Source organism: Salvelinus alpinus, chromosome 15 (assembly GCF_045679555.1).
Source record: "Salvelinus alpinus chromosome 15, SLU_Salpinus.1, whole genome shotgun sequence".
NCBI lineage: Eukaryota > Metazoa > Chordata > Actinopteri > Salmoniformes > Salmonidae > Salvelinus > Salvelinus alpinus.
Genome location: NC_092100.1, coordinates 7,648,023 through 7,673,266, shown reverse-complemented (window position 1 = coordinate 7,673,266; position 25,244 = coordinate 7,648,023). Strand labels below are relative to the sequence as shown.

Here is a 25,244-nt window from a genome sequence, read left to right as displayed (position 1 = left end):
ACCAAGATTGGCAAATTCGCCACTTGCGCCCTGTGCTCTTCACAGATGAAAGCAGGTTCACACTGAGCACATGAGCACGTGACAGACGTGACAGAGTCTGGAGACGCCGTGGAGAACGTTCTGCTGCCTGCAACATCCTCCAGCATGACCGGTTTGGCGGTGGGTCAGTCATGGTGTGGGGTGGCATTTCTTTGGGGGGCCGCACAGCCCTCCATGTGCTCGCCAGAGGTAGCCTGATTGCCATTAGGTACCAAGATGAGATCCTCAGACCCCTTGTGAGACCATATGCTGGTGCGGTTGGCCCTGGGTTCCTCCTAATGCAAGACAATGCTAGACCTCATGTGGCTGGAGTGTGTCAGCAGTTCCAGCAAGAGGAAGGCATTGATGCTATGGACTGGCCCGCCCGTTCCCCAGATCTGAATCCAATTGAGCACATCTGGGACATCATGTCTCGCTCCATCCACCAACGCCACGTTGCACCACAGACTGTCCAGGAGTTGGCGGATGCTTTTGTCCAGGTCTGGGAGGAGATTCCTCAGGAGACCATCCGCCACCTCATCAGGAGCATGCCCAGGCGTTGTAGGGAGGTCATACAGGCACGTGGAGGCCACACACACTACTGAGCCTCATTTTGACTTGTTTTAAGGACATTACATCAAAGTTGGATCAGCCTGTAGTGTGGTTTTCCACTTTAATTTTGAGTGTGACTCCAAATCCAGACCTCCATGGGTTGATAAATTTGATTTCCATTGATAATTTTTGTGTGATTTTGTTGTCAGCACATTCAACTATGTAAAGAAAAAAGTATTTAATAAGAATATTTCATTCATTCAGATCTAGGATGTGTTATTTTAGTGTTCCCTTTCTTTTTATACATATACATACATATACATACACACACATATACACACTTTCTTTTAAGAATATACCTTTATTATTCCCTGCAAACCCTACCACCCCTCCCCTAATTGGAGTAAACTAATAAAAAATAACACTTAGGCTTCTACCTTCAGTTTATACATACTATACACATTTTATAGACACAATCTATTTTACAATAGTTATATTTTCTTTGTTTTTAGTGCTGGCCTTCTATTTCTGATGTCCATCCAGTTTGATTTCTATTTGTAACTATGCTATTTCACAACATTTCTGAACCTATATACATTTTACAGACACCTATATGTTTTACATTGGTTATCTTGTGGTTATTAGTCCCACCCTTCAGCTCCATTCAACCCCTCCCATCTCGCTCTTAACACCATCCATCTAATTGGTGCCCTTCTTTACGAGATGTTGAAAACCCTTGCCATAATAAAGAGGTTGAATACTTATTGACACAAGACATTTCAGCTTTTCATTTCGAGTTAATTGCAAAAAAAATTATATAAACAAAATTCCACTTTGACATTATGGGGCATTGTCTTTAGATCAGTGACACACAATCTGAATTAAATCCATTTTAAATTCAGGCTGTAAAAACACAATTTTGAAAAAGTCAAGGGGTGTGAATACTTTCTGAAGGGACTGTATACTACAACACATTAAATAACATATGACTTACCCTCTGCGAGGGAAGCGAAAGCATTGATGAGACGAGCCATGTACTGCCTGACCATCTCGTTCTTCGACCTCATCAAGAGGAGCACAGATTTCTGCAAAACATATTCCAACGCAGATGTTTTATGGGAAAGCCACTGTCCAGTATAACGGACAATGAACTGTTTCAAATGCACGTTACTGTACATAGTCTAACATCTATTGTTGAATCAATTTCCCTTAGTCAATTCAAGAAAACACTGTGGGGTTGTATCTGGTTGGCAAAAGAGAACCATCGCGCTCTCCCAGAAGCTTGGCTGGTGCGTAAAACCCGCAAATTCAGTTGTATGTGGTGTGAAAACATAGATTTTTGGTCTGGTATCTATCCAGGATTTCAGTTGTATATATTTTTATATACAAAATTCAATCTTCACTAGTCACAATGGAAAAACGAATTCATTTGATCTATATGAACAATGAAAGTGCTTGGTTGGCCAACATTTGGCCATGCTCATTGTAATCAATGAAGACAATTTAAAACTATCAAAGTCAAATAATCTCTCAAAAGATACGAGCCAAAGTCTCAAGCCAGCCACCGCACAAAACAACCCTCATCACATGACATCGGAGCAGGCCAGGGGAGAACCACCTCCCCCTTCTCATTGAAGCAATGGAAGTTAAAAGGTCAACTGCAGTACTGCAGGCATTGTTGACAGAAAACAGGATCACCCATTATAGCGATTGGAAAAATTGCAATCTTTGTGGTAAAAAAAAAAAAAAAAGATTATAATAATAATTCTAAGGAAATAACGGTACCAATAAGCGAGAGGCTACAACTGACACTGACAAACTGAGATCAATTTGAATTCAAAACAAACAATAGCTCAGGCTAATGAAGTGACAGATTGTATATTGCCTCCTAATATTGTTCATATAAACATATGGTACATACCGTACCAGTCAAAAGTTTGGACACACCTACTCATTCAAGGGTGTTTCTTTATTTTTGACTATTTTCTACATTGTAGAAAAATAGCGAAGACATCAAAACTATGAAATAACACATATGGAATAATTTAGTAATGGAAAATGTGTTAAACAAATCAAAATATATTTTAGATTCTTCAAAGTAGTCACCCTTTGCCTTGATGACAGCTTTGCACATTCTTGGCATTCTCTCAACCAGCTTCATGAGGAAGTCACCTGGAATGCATTTCAATTAACAGGTGTGCCTTGTTAAAAGTTTATTTCTGGAATTTCTTTCCTTCTTAATGAATTTGAACCAATCAGTTGTGTTGCGACAAGGTAGGGATGGTATACAGAAGATAGCCCTATTTGGTAAAAAAACAAGTCCATATTATTATTATTATTTTTTTATTTTTTTATTTAACCTTTATTTAACCAGGTAGGCAAATTGAGAACACGTTCTCATTTACAATTGCGACCTGGCCAAGATAAAGCAAAGCAGTTCGACACATACAACAACACATAGTTACACATGGAGTAAAACAAACATATAGTCAATAATACAGTGAAAAAAAAAAAAAATAAGTCTATATACAATGTGAGCAAGTGAGGTGAGATAAGGGAGGTGAAGGCAAACAAATATATGTATAAATAAATAAAAATATAAAAGGCCATGGAGGCGAAGTGAGTACAACACAGCAAGTAAAATAAAAACTAAAAATAAAATAAATAAAAAAATAAAAAAATTAAAAAATAAAAATAAAACAATGGAATGGTTGGTTTGCAGTGGAAGAAAGTGCAAAGTAGAGACAGAAATAATGGGGTGCAAAGGAGCAAAATAAATTAATAAATAAATACAGTAGGTAAAGAGGTAGTTGTTTGGGCTAAATTGTAGATGGGTTATGTACAGGTGCAGTAATCTATGAGCTGCTCTGACAGCTGGTGCTTAAAGCTAGTGAGGGAGATAGGTGTTTCCAGTTTCAGAGATTTTTGTAGTTCGTTCCAGTCATTGGCAGCAGAGAACTGGAAGGAGAGGCGTCCAAAGGAAGAATTGGTTTTGGGGGTGACTAGAGAGATATACCTGCTGGAGCGCGTGCTACAGGTAGGTGCTGCTATGGTGACCAGCGAGCTGAGATAAGGGGGGACTTTACCTAGCAGGGTCTTGTAGATGACCTGGAACCAGTGGGTTTGGCGACGAGTATGAAGCGAGGGCCAGCCAACGAGAGTGTACAGGTCGCAGTGGTGGGTAGTATATGGGGCTTTGGTGACAAAACGGATGGCACTGTGATAGACTGCATCCAATTTATTGAGTAGGGTTTTGGAGGCTATTTTGTAAATGACATCACCGAAGTCGAGGATTGGTAGGATGGTCAGTTTTACAAGGGTATGTTTGGCAGCATGAGTAAAGGATGCTTTGTTGCGGAATAGGAAGCCAATTTTAGATTTGACTTTGGATTGGAGATGTTTGATGTGAGTCTGGAAGGAGAGTTTACAGTCTAACCAGACACCTAGGTATTTGTAGGTGTTCACATATTCTAAGTCAGAGCCGTCCAAAGTAGTGATGTTGGACAGGCGGGCAGGAGCAGGCAGTGATCGGTTGAAGAGCATGCATTTGGTTTTACTTGTATTTAAGAGCAGTTGGAGGCCACGGAAGGAGAGTTGTATGGCATTGAAGCTCGCCTGGAGGGTTGTTAACACAGTGTCAAAAGAAGGGCCAGAAGTATACAGAATAGTGTCGTCTGCGTAGAGGTGGATCAGAGAATCACCAGCAGCAAGAGCGACATCATTGATGTAAACAGAGAAGAGAGTCGGTCCAAGAATTGAACCCTGTGGCACCCCCATAGAGACTGCCAGAGGCCCGGACAACAGACCCTCCGATTTGACACACTGAACTCGATCAGAGAAGTAGTTGGTGAACCAGGCGAGGCAATCATTAGAGAAACCAAGGCTGTCGAGTCTGCCAATGAGGATGTGGTGATTGACAGAGTCAAAGGCCTTGGCCAGGTCAATGAATACGGCTGCACAGTATTGTTTCCTATCGATGGCGGTTACGATATCGTTTATGACCTTGAGCGTGGCTGAGGTGCACCCATGACCAGCTCTGAAACCAGATTGCATTGCGGAGAAGGTGTGGTGGGATTCGAAATGGTCGGTAATCTGTTTGTTGACTTGGCTTTCGAAGACCTTAGAAAGGCAGGGTAGGATAGATATAGGTCTGTAGCAGTTAGGGTCAAGGGTGTCCCCCCCTTTGAAGAGGGGGATAACCGCAGCTGCTTTCCAATCTTTGGGGATCTCAGACGACACGAAAGAGAGGTTGAAGAGGCTAGTAATAGGGGTGGCAACAATTTCAGCAGATAGTTTTAGAAAGAAAGGGTCCAGATTATCTAGCCCGGCTGATTTGTAAGGGTCCAGATTTTGCAGCTCATTTAGAACATCAGCTGACTGTATTTGGGAGAAAGAGAAATGGGGAAGGCTTGGGCGAGTAGCAGAGGGCAAGAACAGCTCAAATAAGCAAAGAAAACGACAGTCCATCATTACTTTTAAGACATGAAGGTCAGTCAATAGGGAAAATTTCAAGAACTTTGAAAGTTTCTTCAAGTGCAGTCGCAAAAACCATCAAGCGCTATGATGAAACTGGCTCTCATGAGGAACGCCACAGGAAAGGAAGACCCGGAGTTACCTAAATTCATTACAGTTAACTGCACCTCAGATTGCAACCCAAATAAATGCTTCACAGAGTTCAAGTAACAGACACATCTCAACATCAACTGTTCAGAAGAGACTACGTGAATCAGGCCTTCATGGTCAAATTGCTGCAAAGAAAAACTACTAAACTACTAAAAGACACCAATAAGAAGAAGAGACTTGCTTGGGCCAAGAAAAACGATCAATCGACATTAGACCGGTGGAAATCTGTCCTTTGGTCTGATAAGTGCAAATGTAAGATTTTTGGTTCCAACCGCCGTGTCTTTGTGAGGCGCAGAGTAGGTGAACGGATGATCTCTGTATGTGTGGTTCCCAACATGAAGAATGGAGAAGGAGGTGTGATGGTCTGGGGGTGCTTTGCTGGTGACACTGTCAGTGATTTATTTAGAATTCAAGGCACACTTAACCAGCATGGCTACCACAGCATTCTGCAGCTATCCGCCACCCCATCTGCTTTGCGCTTAGTGGGACAAACATTTGTTTTTCAACAGGAAAATGACTGAAAACCTCCAGGCTGTGTAAGGGCTATTTGACCAAGAAGGAGAGTGATGGAGTGCTGCATCAGATGACCTGGCCCCCCACAATCACCTGACCTCAACCCAATTGAGATGGTTTGGGATGAGTTGGACCACAGAGTGAAGGAAAAGAAGCCAACAAGTGCTCAGAATATGTGGGAACTCCTTCAAGACTGTTGGAAAAGCATTCCAGGGGAAGCTGTTGAGAGAATACCAAGAGTGTGCAAAGCTGTCATCAATGCAAAATGTAGCTACTTTGAAGAATCTAAAATATATTTGTTTGGTTTAGTACATGATTCCATATGTGTTATTTCATAGTTTTCATGTCTTCACTATTATTCTACAAATGTAGAAAATAGTAAAAATAAAGAAAAACCCTTGAATGAGTAGGTGTGCCCAAACTTTTGACTGGTATTGTATATATGTAATTATAGGCTACAGTAGGCTACTAAGTAACATTTCCAGTGGCACACTGACTCACTCAATGATGAAGATGAAGCCATAGGCTACTACTCATGCTGATGGCCGATGCGCTCGTCTTGGCAATAGCCTGTCTCAAGACGAGCTACTTTGAAAAGCAGTGCTGCTGTTCGCTCAACATTGGGAGTTGTTTCTATTGTTTCTACAGACAGATTAGTCTTCTCTTTTCCAAACGGTACTTTTTTCCTGCAAATGTATTTAGAAATCTGCAAAAGGCAAACAGACAGCTGCTACTGTAACAGTATAACTTTAGACCGTCCCCTCGCCCCGACCCGGGCGCGAACCAGGGACCCTCTGCACATATCAACAACTGAAAGGCTGCTAGCGCGCACCACCGCTACCTAGCTAGCCATTTCACATCGGTTACACTACCAACCAACGACATATAATCCATAGATGGCAGATCCTGTTCAAGTCAGGACTGGCAGCCATTGCTAGTTTACCCATGAGTTTACAGTCAAATTGCCAGGGTAAGAGGTTCCAAATACCTTCTATGTATTATATGTCTATGGCCACAACAGAACAAGCTGTTCTATATTAGGCACGCATGCTGCCCAAATTGCGGCCTTGTCGACTGTAGGCATACCGGTAACTGCCAAAACAAAGAAAACATTTGAGTAAATGAGGGATACAAAGTTTATGTTATGGTGTGTGGGGTTCATTTTCCTGGTATGGTTTAGGTCCACTTGTAGAATCTAAGGTGTATTGAAGTTGTTCTGGCTGCTGGTGGCGGCCCAACACCCTATTAAGACACTTTATGTTGGTGTTTCCTTTATTTGGGCAGTTAGCTGTATGAACTTGTGATCAAATTTAATCCACAGTTATTTTAAAAAATAACTATTGTCCGTCTGTGGCAAAAATTATTCTCTCCGGTGTATTATGAACATTGAGAGCGGGCTCCTGTGGTTGGATAATAAAAAATTACAAAAAATGAACGTAATTGTATTTTTTGTAGTGTTTTTGCCTCTTGTGCCCAGCCCCTGACTCACACAATTGACCAGTCAAATGTATTTATTACGCCGTTTAAAAAATATTATTGTTTTAATAACTCAATCAAGGCAGGGCCCCCCAGTTACCCACGTGGGCACCCTACCTCCTCTCCTCCCCCCATCTGACGATTAGCAGAGCGACAGCAGCAGGCTGTCTACACTCATTGAGAGTGGGCTCATGAATCCTCCTGTAGTTGGCAGTTACAGTTGTTGTTGCAAAAAACAAAAACAAACATCGTTACAAAGATGCTTCTCCTTACTCTCGGGGCAAACAATCTTCTAGTGAACCAGTGAATCGTAGGACCAATTATACAGGGGCCCTCCTTCCCTATTGTGGTAATTCTAGAAGCCAGGAGAAAAACTGTACTACTAGCACTGAATTGGAGGTAGAGGATGTTTCGTAAAAGGTTAAAATAATGAGATTAAGATAGCATGTTTACTGAAGACAGTGAGATGTTCACATGTTCAATTGATTGTCTTTCTTACCAGGAGAGAGAGAGAGAGAGAGAGAGAGGTAGTGAGAGAGAGGTAGAGAGAGAGAGGTAGAGAGAGAGAGGTAGAGAGAGAGAGAGGTAGAGAGAGGTAGAGAGAGGTAGAGAGAGGTAGAGAGAGAGGTAGAGAGAGAGAGAGAGAGAGAGAGAGAGAGAGAGAGAGAGAGAGAGAGAGAGAGAGAGAGAGAGAGAGAGAGAGAGAGAGAGAGAGAGAGAGAGAGAGAGAGAGAGAGAGAGAGAGAGAGAGAGAGCGCCTGCGTGTGTGTGTGTTAGAGGCATTTTAAACCGGCACATTACTACTGTCAAATTAAATGTGGTATCTAGCCTACTTGAGAGAGGCTGATGAACTTTGGCCTTACCAAAAGAGGTCATGACCTACCACCATTTCCAATATGAAACCATCCCAACATTTAGAACCTGTGAAAGCCTGTGAGTTGACTCTTTAGCCATTCAAGAGATCCCCATTAAATGAAACAAAAAGGCCTAATTCAGATTCTTCTCTCTTCTCTCTGAAGAGTGCCCTTAGCAACGCTTCACATCCTTAAGGGGAAGTGAACGAGTGCCCACTTTGGGGAGGAGAGAATCGTGACCAAGCCCCTATGGTTTCATCAGATAATATGTCTAATGGTTACCTCATGGTTGTACCAGAACATAATGCCACCCTGTAAGTGCCTGAGCTGAAGTTAGGTACAGATCTAGGATCAGCTTCTCCATCTGCCAATCCTAACATGAACCATTATTGGGAAAAATGCTAAACTGCCCCAAGATCAGTGTCAAGGGGCAACTTCACCCTACACCACCCTGCCTGTTTTAATTGTATTATTTATTTCATCTTTATTTAACCAGGTAGGCTAGTTGAGAACAAGTTCTCATTTACAACTGCGACCGGTCAAGAATAAAGCAAAGCAGTGCGACCAAAAACAACAACACAGAGTTACACATAAACAAACGTACTGTCAATAACACAAAAGAAAAATAGAAAAATCTATGTACAGTGTGTGCAAATGTAGAAGAGTAGGGAGGTAAGGCAATAAATAGGCCCTAGAGGTGAAAATAATTACAATTTAGCATTAATACTGGAGTGATAGATGTGCAGATGATGATGTGCAAGTAAAGATACTGGGGTGTAAAAGAGCAAGAGGGTAAGTAATAATATGGGGATGAGGTAGTTGGGTGTGCTATTTACAGATTGTCTGTGTACAGGTACAGGGATCAGTAAGCTGCTCTGACAGCTGATGCTTAAAGTTAGAGAGGGAGATATAAGACTCCAGCTTCAGAGATTTTTACAATTCGTTCCAGTCATTGGCAGCAGAGAACTGGAAGGAAAGGAGGCCAAAGTAAGTGTTGGCTTTGGGGATGACCAGTGCAATATACCTGCTGGAGCGTGTCCTACGGGTGAGTGTTGCTATGGTGACCAGTGAGCTGAGATAAGGCGGGGCTTTACCTAGCAAAGACTTATAGATGACCTGGAGCCAGTGGGTTTGACAACGAATATGAAGCGAGGGCCAGCCAACGAGAGCATACAGGTTGCAGTGGTGGGTAGTATATGGGGCTTTGGTGATAAAATGGATGGCAATGTGATAGACTACATCCAGTTTGCTGAGTAGAGTGTTGGGGGCTATTTTGTAAATGACATTGCCAAGTCAAGGATCGGTAGGATAGTCAGTTTTACGAGGGTTTGGCGGCATGAGTGAAGGAGGCTTTGTTGCGAAATAGGAAGCTGATTCTAGATTTAATTTTGGATTGGAGATGCTTAATGTGAGTCTGGAAGGAGAGTTTACAGTCTAACCAGACACCTAGGTATTTGTAGTTGTCCACATATTCTAGGTCAGAACCGTCCAGAGTAGTGATGCTAGTCGGGCGGGCGGGTGTGGGCAGCAATCGGTTGAAGAGCATGCACTTAGTTTTACTAGCATTTAAAAGCAGTTGGAGGCCACGGAAGGAGTGTTGTACGGCGTTGAAGCTCGTTTGGAGATTAGTTAGCACAGTGTCCAAAGAAGGGCCAGATGTATACAGAATGGTGTCGTCTGCGTAGAGGTGGATCAGAGAATCACCAGCAGCAAGAGAGACATCATTGATGTATACAGAGAAGAGAGTCGGCCCAAGAATTGAACCCTGTGGCACCCCCATAGAGACTGCCAGAGGTCCGAACAACAGGCTCTCCGATTTGACACACTGAACTCTATCTGAGAAGTAGTTGGTGAACCAGGCGAGGCAGTCATTTGAGAAACCAAGGCTGTTGAGTCTGCCGATAAGAATGGGGTGATTGACAGAGTCAAAAGCCTTGGCCAGGTCGATGAAGACGGCTGCACAGTACTGTCTTTAATTGATGGCGGTTATCATATCGTTTAGGACCTTGAACGTAGCTGAGGTGCACCCATGACCAGCTCGGAAATCGGATTGCACAGCGGAGAAGGTACGGTGGGATTCGAAATGGTTGGTGATCTGTTTATTAACTTGGTTTTCGAAGATTTTAGAAAGGCAGGGCAGGATGGATATAGGTCTATAACAGTTTGGGTCTAGAATGTCTCCCCCTTTGAAGAAGGGGATGACCGCGGCAGCTTTCACATCTTTGGGGATCTCAGACGACACGAAAGAGAGGTTGAACAGGCTAGTAATAGGAGTTGCAACAATTTCGGCAGATCATTTTGGAAAGAGAGGGTCTAGATTGTCTAGCCCGGCTGATTTGTAGGGATCCAGATTTTGCAGTTCTTTCAGAACATCAGCTATCTGGATTTGGATGAAGGAGACGTGTGTGGGGGGGGGGGGGGGGGGTTGTGCAAGTTGCTGTGGGGGGTGCTGAGATGTTGGCCAGGGTAGGGGTAGCCAGGTGGAAAGCATGGCCAGCCGTGGAAAAATGCTTATTTAAATGATCGAATATCGTAGATTTATCGTGGTGACAGTGTTTCCTATCCTCAGTGCAGTGGGTAGCTGAGAGGAGGTGCTCTTATTCTCCATGGACTTTACTGTGTCCCAAAACTTTTTGGAATTAGTGCTACAGGAAGCAAATTTCTGTGTGAAAAAGCTAGCCTTAGCTTTCCTAATTGAGTATATTGGTTCCTGACTTCCCTAAAAAGTTGCATATCGCAGGGGCTATTCGATGCTAATGCAGAACGCCACAGGATGTTTTTGTGCTGGTCAAGAGCAGTCAAGTTTGGGGTGAACCAAGGGCTTTATCTGTTCTTAGTGCTAAAGTTTTTGAATGGGGCATGCTTATTTAAGATGGAGAGGAAAGAGCTTTTGAAGAGCAACCAGGCATCCTCTACTGACGGGATGAGGTCAATATCCTTCCAGGATACCCGGGCCAGGTCGATTAGAAAGGCCTGCTTGCTGAGGTGTTTTAGGGAGCGTTTGACAGTGATGAGGGGTGGTCGTTTGACCGCGGACCCAGTACGCACGCAGGCAATAAGGCAGTGATCGCTGAGATCCTGGTTGAAGACAGCAGAGGTGTATTTAGAGGGCAGGTTGGTCAGGATGATATCTAAGAGGGTGCCCATGGTTACGGATTTTGGGTTGTACCTGGTAGGTTCCTTGATGATTTGTGTGAGATTGAGGGCATCTGGCTTAGATTGTAGAACGGCCGGGGTGTTAAGCATGTCCCAGTTCAGGTCACCTAGCAGAACGAACTCTGAAGATAGGTGGGGTGCGATCAATTCACATATGGTGTCCAGGGCATAACTGGGGGCCGAGGGGGGTCTATAACAAGCGGCAATAGCGAGAGACTTGTTTCTGGAAAGGTGGATTTTTAAAAGTAGATGCTCGAATTGTTTGGGCACAGACCTGGATAGTATGACAGAACTCTGCAGGCTAACTCCGCCCCCTTTGGCAGTTATATCTTGTTGGAAAATGTTATAGTTAGGGATGGAAATTTCAGGATTTTTGGTGGCCTTCCTAAGCCAGGATTCAGACACGGCTAGGACATCCGGGTTGGCGGAGTGTGCTAAAGCAGTGAATAACACAAACTTAGGGAGAAGGCTTCTAATGTTAACCCACCTGTCTGGTGCTGTGATCCAGGAGGTCGTTGCTGACGTAGGCCTGCAGTACCGTGTCCCTCTGCTCACCTTGGAGAGAACGGGTCAGTCTCTGGGGATAGGAGAACACACAAGGTGATGACATAGACAGGCAGACAGACTGGCAAACAGACAGAAAGACAGGCAGGTAGGCAGACAGACTGGCAGACAGGCACAGAGACCTAGAGACACAGAGGCAGAGAGACACATAGACAGAGAGACATCAAGGCACAGAGACAGACAGGCACAGAGAGAGAGAGAGACACAGAGTGAAAGGGAGACACAGAGAAAGAGAGGCGGAGAGACACAAAGACCGAGAGACAGAGACACATAGAGACACAGACACATAGAGACAGAGACACATAGAGACAGAGACAAAGAGACAGAGGCAAAGAGACAGAGACAAAGAGACATAGAAACAGAGACACATAGAGACAGAGTCATAGAGACAGAGACATAGAAACAGAGACACATAGAGACAGAAACAGAGAGACAGAGACACAAAGTGACAGAGACATAGAGACAGAGACACATAGAGACAGAGACATAGAGACAGAGACATAGAGACACACAGAGACAGAGACAAAGAGACAGAAACACATAGAGACAGAGACACATAGAGACAGAGACAAAGAGACAGAGACATAGAGACAGAAACACATAGAGACAGAGACACATAGAAACAGAGACATAGAGACACACAGAGACAGAGACAAAGAGACAGAGACATAGAAACAGAGACACAAAGTGACAGAGACACATAGAGACAGAGACATAGAGACAAAGAGACAGAGACAAAGAGACACATAGAGACAGAGACAAAGAGACAGAGAGACAGAGACATAGAGAGACATGGAGACAGAGCAGTAGCAGTAGGCCTGGGAATGTCTAGGCTGTCTGACTGACCCAGCACAGGGCCTGGAGCAGCAGGGCCTTGAGTCTGTCTGATCCCAAAAGCAAGTCTCTCTTCAGCTTGTCATAGTCCAGAGAGGGCAGCAGCGGCACCTCCTTAGGCCTCCTGTATAGGGGAGATGGTGGGTGTTTTTCACAAACTATCTGCTCTAGTTTGTATTTATTATGGATCCCCATTAGTTCTTGCCAAGGCAGCAGCTACTCTTCCTGGGGTTTATTATGGATCCCCGTTAGTTCCTGCCAAGGCAGCAGCTACTCTTCCTGGGGTTTATTATGGATCCCCATTAGTTCCTGCCAAGGCAGCAGCTACTCTTCCTGGGGTTTATTATGGATCCCCATTAGTTCCTGTCAAGGCAGCAGCTACTCTTCCTGGTGTTTATTATGGATCCCCATTAGTTCCTGCCAAGGCAGCAGCTACTCTTCCTGGGGTTTATTATGGATCCCCATTAGTTCCTGTCAAGGCAGCAGCTACTCTTCCTGGGGTTTATTATGGATCCCCGTTAGTTCCTGCCAAGGCAGCAGCTACTCTTCCTGGTGTTTATTATGGATCCCCATTAGTTCCTGCCAAGGCAGCAGCTACTCTTCCTGGGGTTTATTATGGATCCCCATTAGTTCCTGTCAAGGCAGCAGCTACTCTTCCTGGGTTTTATTATGGATCTCCATTAGTTCCTGCCAAGGCAGCAGCTACTCTTCCTGGGGTTTATTATGGATCCCCATTAGTTCTGCCAAGGCAGCAGCTACTCTTCATGGGGTTTATTATGGATCCCCATTAGTTCCTGCCTAGGCAGCAGCTACTCTTCCTGGGGGTTTATTATGGATCCCCATTAGTTCCTGCCAAGGCAGCAGCTACTCTTCCTGGGGTTAAGCAACATTAAAGCAGTTGTATACAATTAAAAACATTGCATTACATTACCTAACAGAATTCACAACACATTCAGTACGTTCCCTCAGGCCACTACATGACCAAAAGTATGTGGACACCTGCTCGTCAAACATCTCACTACAAAGTCATGGGCATTAATATGGCGTTGGTCCCCACTTTGCTGCTATAACAGCCTCCACTCTTCTGGGAAGGCTTTCCACTAGATGTTGGAACATTGCTGTGGGGGACTTGCTTACATTCAGCCACAAGAGCATTAGTGAGGTCGGACACTGATGTTGGGCGATTAGGCCTGGCTCGCAGTCTGCGTTCCAATTCATCACAAAGGTGTTCGATGGGGTTGAGATCAGGGCTTTGTGCAGGCCAGTAAAGTTCTTCGACACCGACCTCGACAAACCATTTCTGTGTGAACCTCGATTTGTGCATGCGGGCATTGTCATGCTGAAACAGGAAAGGGCCTTCCCAAACTGTTGTCACAAAGTTGGAAGCACAAAATAATCTAGAATGGCATTGTATGCTGTAGTGTTAAGATTTCCCTTCACTGGAACAAAGGGGCCATGAAAAACAGCCCCAGACCATTATTCCTCCTCCACCAAACTTTACAGTTGTCACTATTTATGCGGGCAGGTAGCGTTCTCCTCACATTCACCAGACCCAGATTTGTCTGTCGGACTGCAAGATGGTGAAGCGTCATTCATCACTCCACAGAACTAATTTCCACTGTTCTTGAGTCCAATGGCGGCGAGCTTTACACCACTCCAGCCGACGCTTGGCATTGCGCATGGTGATCTTAGGCTTGTGTGTGGCTGTTTGGCCATGGAAACTTATTTCATTAAGCTCCCGATGAACAATTATTGGTGCTGATGTTACTTCCAGATGCAGTTTGGAATTCGGTAGTGAGTGTTGCAACCGAGGACAGACTATTTTTTACCCGCTTCAGCACTTGGCGGTCCGTTCTGTGAGCGTGTGTGGCCTACCACTTCGCGGCTGAGCCGTTGTTGCTCCTCGACTTTTCCACTTCACAATAATAGCACTTATAGTTGACCGGGGGCAGCTCTAGCAGGGCAGAAATTTGACGAACTGACTTGTTGGAAAGGTGTCATCCTATGACGGTGCCACGTTGAAAATCATTGAGCTCTTCAGGAAGGCCATCCTCCTGCTAATGTTTGTCTATGGAGATTGCATGGCGGTGTGCTCAATTTTATACACCTGTCAGCAACGGGTGTGGCTGAAATAGCCCGAATCCACTAATTCGAAGGGGTGTCCACATACTTTTGTATATATAGTGTATCTACAACACAACATCCACGTGTGTACAGTGTATACAGTATGTTATCGTGTGTGTGTGTACGCGCGTGTCTGTGCCTGTGTGTGTACACGTGTGTCTGTGCCTGTGTGTGTACATGTGTGTCTGTGCCTGTGTGTGTACGCGTGTGTCTGTGTGTGTACACGTGTGTCTGTGTGTGTACACGTGTGTCTGTGCATGTGTGTGTACACGTGTGTCTGTGCCTGTGTGTGTACACGTGTGTCTGTGCCTGTGTGTGTACACGTGTGTCTGTGTCTGTGCCTGTGTGTGTACATGTGTGTCTGTGCCTGTGTGTGTACGCGTGTGTCTGTGTGTGTACACGTGTGTCTGTGTGTGTACACGTGTGTCTGTGCATGTGTGTGTACACGTGTGTCTGTGCCTGTGTGTGTACACGTGTGTCTGTGCCTGTGTGTGTACACGTGTGTCTGTGTCTGTGCCTGTGTGTGTACATGTGTGTCTGTGCCTGTGTGTGTACGCGTGTGTCTGTGTGTGTACACGTGTGTCTGTGTGTGTACACGTGTGTCTGTGCCTGTGTGTGTACATGTGTGTGTGTGTCTGTGCCTGTGTGTGTGTCTGTGCCTGTGTGTGTGTCTGTGCCTGTGTGTCTGTGCCTGTGTGTCTGTGCCTGTGTGTGTGTCTGTGTGTCTGTGTGTGTGTCTGTGCCTGTGTGTCTGTGCCTGTGTGTCTGTGTGTGTGTCTGTGCCTGTGTGTCTGTGCCTGTGTGTCTGTGCCTGTGTGTCTGTGCATGTGTGTCTGTGCCTGTGTGTCTGTGCCTGTGTGTCTGTGTCTGTGTGTGTACATGTGTGTCTGTGTCTGTGTGTGTACATGTGTGTGTGTGTCTGTGTGTGTGTCTGTGTCTGTGTACATGTGTGTGTACATGTGTGTCTGTGTACATGTGTGTCTGTGTCTGTGTGTGTACATGTGTGTGTGTGTCTGTGTGTGTGTCTGTGTGTCTGTGTCTGTGTGTCTGTGTACATGTGTGTCTGTGTGTGTGTCTGTGTACATGTGTGTCTGTGTGTGTGTCTGTGTACATGTGTGTCTGTGTGTGTGTCTGTGTACATGTGTGTCTGTGTGTGTGTCTGTGTACATGTGTGCCTGTGTGTGTGTCTGTGCCTGTGTGTGTGTGTCTGTGTGTGTACATGTGTGTCTGTGTCTGTGTGTGTACATGTGTGTCTGTGTCTGTGTGTGTACATGTGTGTGTGTGTCTGTGTGTGTGTCTGTGTCTGTGTACATGTGTGTGTACATGTGTGTGTACATGTGTGTCTGTGTACATGTGTGTCTGTGTCTGTGTGTGTACATGTGTGTGTGTGTCTGTGTGTGTGTCTGTGTCTGTGTGTCTGTGTCTGTGTGTCTGTGTACATGTGTGTCTGTGTGTGTGTCTGTGTACATGTGTGTCTGTGTACATGTGTGTCTGTGTGTGTGTCTGTGTACATGTGTGTCTGTGTGTGTGTCTGTGTACATGTGTGTCTGTGTGTGTGTCTGTGTACATGTGTGTCTGTGTGTGTGTCTGTGTACATGTGTGTCTGTGTGTGTGTCTGTGTACATGTGTGTCTGTGTGTGTGTCTGTGTACATGTGTGTCTGTGTGTGTGTCTGTGTACATGTGTGTCTGTGTGTGTGTCTGTGTACATGTGTGTCTGTGTGTGTGTCTGTGTACATGTGTGTCTGTGTGTGTGTCTGTGTACATGTGTGTCTGTGTGTGTGTCTGTGTACATGTGTGTCTGTGTGTGTGTCTGTGTACATGTGTGTCTGTGTGTGTGTCTGTGTACATGTGTGTCTGTGTGTGTGTCTGTGTACATGTGTGTCTGTGTGTGTGTCTGTGTACATGTGTGTCTGTGTGTGTGTCTGTGTACATGTGTGTCTGTGTGTGTGTCTGTGTACATGTGTGTCTGTGTGTGTGTCTGTGTACATGTGTGTCTGTGTGTGTGTCTGTGTACATGTGTGTCTGTGTGTGTGTCTGTGTACATGTGTGCCTGTGTGTGTGTCTGTGCCTGTGTGTGTGTGTCTGTGTGTGTACATGTGTGTCTGTGTCTGTGTGTGTACATGTGTGTCTGTGTCTGTGTGTGTACATGTGTGTGTGTGTCTGTGTGTGTGTCTGTGTGTCTGTGTCTGTGTACATGTGTGTGTACATGTGTGTGTACATGTGTGTCTGTGTACATGTGTGTCTGTGTCTGTGTGTGTACATGTGTGTGTGTGTCTGTGTGTGTGTCTGTGTGTCTGTGTCTGTGTGTCTGTGTCTGTGTGTCTGTGTCTGTGTGTCTGTGTACATGTGTGTCTGTGTGTGTGTCTGTGTACATGTGTGTCTGTGTGTGTGTCTGTGTACATGTGTGTCTGTGTGTGTGTCTGTGTACATGTGTGTCTGTGTGTGTGTCTGTGTACATGTGTGTCTGTGTGTGTGTCTGTGTACATGTGTGTCTGTGTGTGTGTCTGTGTACATGTGTGTCTGTGTGTGTGTCTGTGTACATGTGTGTCTGTGTGTGTGTCTGTGTACATGTGTGTCTGTGTGTGTGTCTGTGTACATGTGTGTCTGTGTGTGTGTCTGTGTACATGTGTGTCTGTGTGTGTGTCTGTGTACATGTGTGTCTGTGTGTGTGTCTGTGTACATGTGTGTCTGTGTGTGTGTCTGTGTACATGTGTGTCTGTGTGTGTGTCTGTGTACATGTGTGTCTGTGTGTGTGTCTGTGTACATGTGTGTCTGTGTGTGTGTCTGTGTACATGTGTGTCTGTGTGTGTGTCTGTGTACATGTGTGTCTGTGTGTGTGTCTGTGTACATGTGTGTCTGTGTGTGTGTCTGTGTACATGTGTGTCTGTGTGTGTGTCTGTGTACATGTGTGCCTGTGTGTGTGTCTCTTCACAATCCCCACCGTTCCATAAGGCGTGTTTTTAAATCTGACTCTACTTCTTGCATCAGTTACTTGATGTGGAACAGAGTTCCATGTAGTCATGGCTCTATGTAGTAATGTGTGCCTCCCATAGTCTGTTCTGGACTTGGGGACTATGAAGAGACCTCTGGTGGCATGTCTTGTGGGGTATGAATGGGTGTCTGAGCTGTGTGCTAGTAGTTTAAACAGACACCTCGGTGCATTCAACATGTCAATACCTCTCACAAAGACAAGTAGTGATGAAGTCAATCTCTCCTTTACTTTGAGCCAGGAGAGATTTACATGCATGTTGTTGATGTTAGCTCTCCGAGTACATCAAAGGGCCAGCCGTGCTGCCTCGTTCAGGAACAATAGTAATTTTCCTTAGCCCCTCTTTGTGGAACCTAGTCCACAGTAGTCCAGGTGAGACAAATCTAGGGCCTGTAGGACCTGCCAGTTCACTGTGATGGTAAATCTCAGGTCATAGTAAACTAAGGACAGTTCACTGTGATGGTAAATCTCAGGTCATAGTAAACTAAGGACAGTTCACTGTGATGGTAAATCTCAGGTCATAGTAAACTAAGGACAGTTCACTGTGATGGTAAATCAGTTCATGTCTTATGGAATGAAATATACCAGTGAGCCCATATTAAACTAAGAAGTATACCTAAGGTAATGTAATCTAAGATAAGGTAATGTAATGTAAGGTAAGGTAATGTAATGTAAGGTAATGTTATATATTTTTATTTTACCTTTATTTAACTAGGCAAGTCAGTTAAGAACAAATTCTTATTTTCAATGACGGTCTAGGAACAGTGGGTTAACTGCCTTGTTCAGGGGCAGAACGACAGATTTTTACCTTATCAGCTCGGGGATTCTATCTTGCAACCTTCCGGTTACTAGTCCAACGCTCTAACCACTAGGCTACCTGCCGCCCCAATGTAATCTAAGGTAAGGTAATGTAATCTAAGGTAAGGTAATGTAATCTAAGGTAAGGTAATGTAATCTAAGGTAATGTAATCTAAGGTAAGGTAATGTAATCTAAGGTAATGTAAAGTAATGTAATCTAAGGTAATGTAATCTAAGGTAATGTAAAGTAATGTAATCTAAGGTAATGTATTGGGACTCCTGCACACTGTGTGCCATTTTTAACATTTATTAAGTGCTTTTTTCAATATGCCATTTTCCCCGGCAGGTTCCACAGAACAACTCAATGAGGGGACTTACTGAGGTGCAATAGACGCTCGTAGCAATGAGGAAGCCTGGGAGAGAGAAAGACAAATTGTAGTATTAGAGCAAATTGTAGTATTTTAAATTTCAACCACAACACCATCCCAGTGACCGCACACACTGAGATTACTGACATATTTAGAGTCACTTTTTGTGTTTTTATCGATCATCTTTTGACATAGAAAAGATGCCAAAACATCGTGTTGTTCGTATCCAACAGAAGAGGTACGTTCTTGCTCAGCTGTCTCATACTTACCCAAGTTTCCCCCCGTCACCCTAAATCAACGGTGGTTAAGTTAGGTTAACTAATGTGCTAACGGACGGGCAGGGGTTCATGCGTGCAGGTTACGGTTTGGTCACATGCACAATCCCTGGGCGTAACCTATGGCAACAGTGCCCATGCAAATGAGTGACAGGGACACTGCCCAATCCAATGAGCAAGGAGGAACACAAAAAAGGGGGCGAGGTGTTAAGTGAGCAACAACCAATTCCTTTTCGTGTTTCAAGAATTGCTGCACCTCTCCTATAGGCCTGGTATTGTAAGAGAGCTGTGGACGGAACAGACCTACAAAACTAAGGTTTCAGATGACGTCTCAAAGTAGTAATTAGCGTGTTTCCAACTGAAATCCAACCTCAAAACTGGATGATTAACTTGAGGAAAAGGTCAGAGAAGGTGATCGGTGTAGCTAGAACGTGATTGGGAGAAAGACTTGTCTTGGATCCTACTTTCTAAAAATGGTCTGTTCCCATAAAGCACGAAGGGGGGGTGGTGGCAGGTGTTCATGTCATGTTCAGCCTGTGACATTTGACAGAGGATTTACTGTGACCAGTCTCCTGCAGCAACTTCCACCAGAGAGGACATTGAGATATAGGAATGTTAAGGAGATTAGCTTTTTCCCATGAATTCGCCTCTGTTAGTTTAATTGCCCCAAACCGAACTGAAAATGGACGACAGGGACTTTAGGCCAGAACATGTAATATGGTTAGTTAGAATGGGAAAGGAGTATTTTCAAAAAGACAAGAAGACTATACATTTTCGTCGATATTTCCAATTTGAGTTATTTTTGGCCTCGTACATTCTTATAAAATGAAGGTCATTGACTGACGAAAAGTTATTGTTTTTAGCATGAAAAATAAAATAAACTTTTAATGGTATATCTAAAATAATATTGCAGAGAGTGGAATTAAATTCCCACACACAGATTGCAGAAACAGTCAATTTATCATCTTTAATGTCGTACCACCTTTGTTATGCCTAATGGGGAAGACCCATAATAGGCCATTGTTGCACTTACTATTTGATAAGTAGGTTTAATATTTGTATCCTAATATAATTCAGGTATTTGGGTGGACTGTCTGAGTTTTAGTTTCTCCCCATAGGCAGGTAGACACAGTGAAATCTTTGAGAGCCATCTGTAATAAATGGGAGAAGACTACGATAACTATACCGCAATTATGGTGTTGTATTCCAACGGAGAACAAAGTAATTCTCTGTGTGGCTGTGGAAGAGGTTGACCCTAACTGGAAATCAACAATAGCTTAAAAATGTAAGATCCGGCTGTAGGCTATTATGCAAATCTCTGCTTTTTTTATTTTTTTATTTCCTTTTCTTTTTAAATAGTTTAGATGTTTTTCAGCTACTTTCCCCTATCTTGTTTTGCACTCTGGCATGGGACAAGTGCTTAAAAGAAGAAGTGCACTGGTATCATCATTCTTCTTTAATTCTCATAGGTCAGTTGGGACCAAGACATATCAGCCCATGGAGAGAAGCACGAAATGAAACTTCACTCAACTTTCTGGAGTTTTCCCCGGTTAGTTAACACTATCAATGTTTCTCTTTACAGTGGCAATTGTGATCGAACCAATACAATATTAGCCACTTTCAATGCAACACACCAAGACAAAACGAACTATGCAAAAGATTTTGTAGAAGGCAGAACGCTTCAGAGTAGGATTCTACGGTATTGACACACACACGACTCAGCCCGTACTCTATACTCTACACAGACCGGTGTGGCATAACCAAATCAGAGCTGCAGTAGGCCTATATGCAAATAGGCCATTGCCATATATGGATCTGTACCATTCACTTTGAACTGGACTGTGTTTACAGCATGAGTGGTCATGGGTAGATGCGCTTGTTTTGAGATCGAAGCGAGAGCTGCATGTATGTGCACATTTTGTTAATGTCCTTTGCTAGTTAGTGAGTTATTAGCCCAGTTATAGATAATTTGTAGTCAGCAATAGGTGAGTGATTGCTTCCTACAAGAGCACAAAACGTGTATAATTCTAGACATCTTTGAAAAGCGAGTCAGGTAAAGATATTTTTTTTTGTCTTAAATGGGCAGTATTGTATTTTGAAACAGGCTTGAATAAACTAAGTAGCCAATAGGCAGAGGGTAGCATAATGTGTCTTTCTCTGTAATAATGGTATGGGGATAATAATGCATTTTATTTTGTAAAGTGGTTTCTTGCATCAAACAACACAACAACATTCAGTCACCCCCTTGTATGAAAGACAAGTGGATAAAAAGGTTAATGTCAAGCCCTACACGCGTTTGTTTTTAAAGTCTCATGGAATGTAGGCCTACATTGAACACCACACATTGGCTGCTACTGTAGGCAGAATGATAGAACAGTTATTTCCATGTTAAAATCCTATGGGAGACCACTCTGGTAGACCTACATTATGATCAAATAGCCACAGTAGCCTACTTGGCCACAGTTAAATCTGTAACTTAAGTGGGTACAGCCTCAGTGTTCACAGTAAAACTGGAACTTAAAGTGGGTACAGCCTCAGTGTTCACAGTAAAACTGGAACTTAAAGTGGGTACAGCCTCAGTGTTCACAGTAAAACTGGAACTTAAAGTGGGTACAGCCTCAGTGTTCACAGTAAAACTGGAACTTAAAGTGGGTACAGCCTCAGTGTTCACAGTAAAACTGTAACTTAAAGTGGGTACAGCCTCAGTGTTCACAGTAAAACTGTAACTTAAAGAGGGTACTGTGTTCACAGTAAAACTGGAACTTAAAGTGGGTACAGCCTCAGTGTTCACAGTAAAACTGTAACTTAAAGTGGGTACAGCCTCAGTGTTCACAGTAAAACTGTAACTTAAAGAGGGTACTGTGTTCACAGTAAAACTGGAACTTAAAGTGGGTACAGCCTCAGTGTTCACAGTAAACGCGCACTGGAATTGTTGCTCAGTGCCAACATTTGTTTTGAGGGAACATTGGTTGGGGCTTGTATAAAAAGAAACAGAGAGGGCTGAGATCGATGTTGTCATTACGTGCAAGTGGCAATTTACCTTCCTAACGGTATAGCCAACAGGGGGATGAGATGATGGCAATCTATGGACGGGGGACAAGTGGATGCTTAATGAAGTCGCTGGCTATAACCCCTGAGGGATATCACCAAACAAGCTGCATCCTCACCAGACAAAAAGGGAACCATTCTTACGCGAAACAAGGACAAACTATCCCATTAAACAAATCTAATGAGAAGTAGAGAAAACACTGGAGTACGGGGTCAATACAAGGAGCCATGTAAAGGTACAGGGGAGAGGTGGAGAGAGGGAGGGATAGACCGACAAGGCAAGGCGCGAGCAAGACAGGGGAAAGGGGGGGGGGGGGGGACGACAGAACAAAATGGATGAAAACTTCAGTAAAACTTACATATCCGTCATCATAAGGACTCATAGAGTAATATCCCTTCGTGGACAGACAATCACACAGAAACACACACACACAAAAATAAGCAGTTGAATTGAAGAAGTCAAAAAACACACAAGCTGACAGATACACTAAGCAAGTTCAAACCAAAGTGAAGAAGCACATCAGGAATGTGGTCCGGACAACATTGAACATGAGGAAACGGATCTATTGGTTTGTATGTACTGTATAGGTCCATGTCAATGATATGAGAACAGAGGGTATCATCAGAGCACATCAGCCAGACCACCAAACATAGGACAAACTGGTTTTTTCTTTTTCATCGGAAACACAACAATTGTCTAGTGGACCTTAGCGAACACACACACATGTGATGTACCCTGTGTATGTCGTGCAGATACATCCAGTACACTACCACGCAGGCCCCACGTTGACAAGTGGAGTGACAGAGTGGGTACAGTACATTTTGGGGGGTTGAGTCAACGGATTTGCGGGTGTAGAGAAATGCATTGGAAGTCATTCACTCAGGAGAAAGTGGAGAGAATATACTGTAGAAAGTACACTACCTTTCCCACTACTTTTCCCTTTTCTATTAAAACCTCTCAATGACATGGTATCGTCAACCTTCTGTATCAGTACAGCATACTACATAAAGTTATAGTATATTGCGTAAAGGATGTTACCATCTCGCTCAGATTTTAGACTCAAGCTGTGGGGTGTGCTTGTGTGTGTTCTGTTTTTGGGGGTGACGTCCTTGAGAAACTTTGGAATAGGTCTCAGACTGAGGAGTGCCGCTATATTAACAGCAAACTGGACAGCTTAGAGCTGTTAGGAAATGTAACAACAAAGTCAGGTTTATGCACTGGAAATATAGTATTATATAATTGGGTTCTAACTTTCCTACTTGGTTAACCTTTAGTCCTATCAACGTGAGGCTAAAGAAATATAATGTATTGCTACATAATGCTGTGTCACGTGTAAAAAAATAAAAATAAAAAACAAATCTAATTTTATTGGTCACATACACGTGTTTAGCAGATGTTATTGCGGGTGTAGAGAAATGCATTGGAAGTCATTCACTCGGGAGAACGTGGAGAAGCTATACTGTAGAAAGTACACTACCTTTCCCATAATCGTTTCTTTCTTCTACTAAAACGGGTCTACAGTGCTCATGGGGAAAATGGAGTGTTTCATCATCAGTGAAAGGGTGCTGTGTGTTGTCACTCACAGTGCCAGGCCTGGTGAAGTCGATGCTCTGCGCCGCACTCTGCCTCAGCTGGCTACTGAAGAGACGCACGCACACACTCTGGAGGTATTCCGGGGAGATCTGCAAAACACAACAGCATCAGAACATCCCAACTGAGCTCTGAGAGGAGTGTGTGTGGCGAGGGAGGAAGGGGCTTGCTATTTTTGTGTATGTTGTGAGTGTAGCCTAAATCAGTCATCACGATGTAAGATGGTGCTACTTTACTGTTTGTTTGTGTGTGTGTGTGTGTGTGTTTGGTTGGTTTTACTATCCTTGTGGGGACCAAAGACCTAACAAGGATAGTAAAACAAGGAAAATTCGGACAAAATGGGGACATTTCGCCGGTCCCCACAAGGAAAAAGGCTATTTTAGGGTTAGGTTTAGGAGTTAGGGTTTGTGGTTAGGGAAAATATAATTTTGAATGGGAATCAATTGTTTGGTCCCAACAAGGATTGTAAAACAAGGAAAATTCGGACAAGTGGGGACATTTCGCCAGTCCCTCAACACGTGTCCCATCAGGGGTGCGTGCTTAGTCCCCCTCCTGTACTCCCTGTTCACCCACGACTCCAACACCATCATTAAGTTTGCTGATGACATAACGATGGTTGGCCGGACTACTAACGACGATGAGACCACCTTCAGGGAGGAGGTCAGTGAGACGTGGCAGTGTGATGCCAGGACAACAACTCCTCCCTCAACGTAAGCAAGACAAAAGAGCTGATCGTGGACTAAATCACTAAGGAATTATATGTGTGCGTGTTCACTGTTTCAAAGGGTTTGTTGTATCTGTAGTCTGGGTAACAATCTGTTGGTGCAATCATGCCACTCCTTGTCATGCTAAATAGGCAAACAAACTGGGATTCGCCCCCCCCCCCAAGTTCAAATCGAATCAACGGTGATTTTTTTGCATACACAGATTTTCAGATGTTATCACAGGTGTAGATAAATGCTTGTGTTTCTAGCTCCAACAGTGATTGCAGTAATATCTAGCAATACAATAAAACACACATAATCCCAAAAAGTACAAAACAAGAAATTAAGAAATATCAGAACGAGCAAAGTCAGCGTCCGTAATATAAATATATATACACTGAGTATACAAAACATTAAGAACACCTGCTCTTTCCATGACACAGACTGATCAGGTGAATCCAGGTGAAAGCTATGATCCCTTAATTGACGTCACTTGTTAAATCCACTTCAAATCAGTGTAGACGAAGGGGAGGAGACAGGTTAAAGAAGGATTTTAAAGCAACTCAATATTAGGAAGGTGTTCTTAACGTTTTGTACAGTGTATACATGGTGTGTATGGACAGTATATGAATAGAAAAGGTGTGTAGAGCAGTAGTTATATAGGATGAGCCATGACTAGAATACAGTATAAAGTAGTTAAAACTGTATGTAAACATTGTTGACAGATCTGGGACCAGGCTAATGTAACTGGTCATG

General features: G+C 43.8%; 1 protein-coding gene across 4 annotated transcripts in view; it reads right to left on the bottom strand.

The window, feature by feature from the left end:
• LOC139539422 (lisH domain-containing protein ARMC9) overlaps positions 1 to 25,244 on the bottom strand; it is a 113,303-nt gene that overhangs the window by 66,932 nt on the left and 21,127 nt on the right. For 3 of the 4 annotated variants that reach the window (XM_071342373.1, XM_071342375.1, XM_071342371.1), the window contains 6 exons: positions 23,778 to 23,876; positions 22,553 to 22,588; positions 18,881 to 18,915; positions 12,603 to 12,714; positions 11,680 to 11,769; positions 1,565 to 1,655 (listed from right to left, as the gene is read on the bottom strand). In XM_071342373.1, the coding sequence (XP_071198474.1) occupies positions 1,565 to 1,655; positions 11,680 to 11,769; positions 12,603 to 12,714; positions 18,881 to 18,915; positions 22,553 to 22,588; positions 23,778 to 23,876 (463 nt within the window). The remainder of the gene's footprint in view (positions 1 to 1,564; positions 1,656 to 11,679; positions 11,770 to 12,602; positions 12,715 to 18,880; positions 18,916 to 22,552; positions 22,589 to 23,777; positions 23,877 to 25,244) is intronic. The other variant, XM_071342372.1, reaches the window with a different exon arrangement.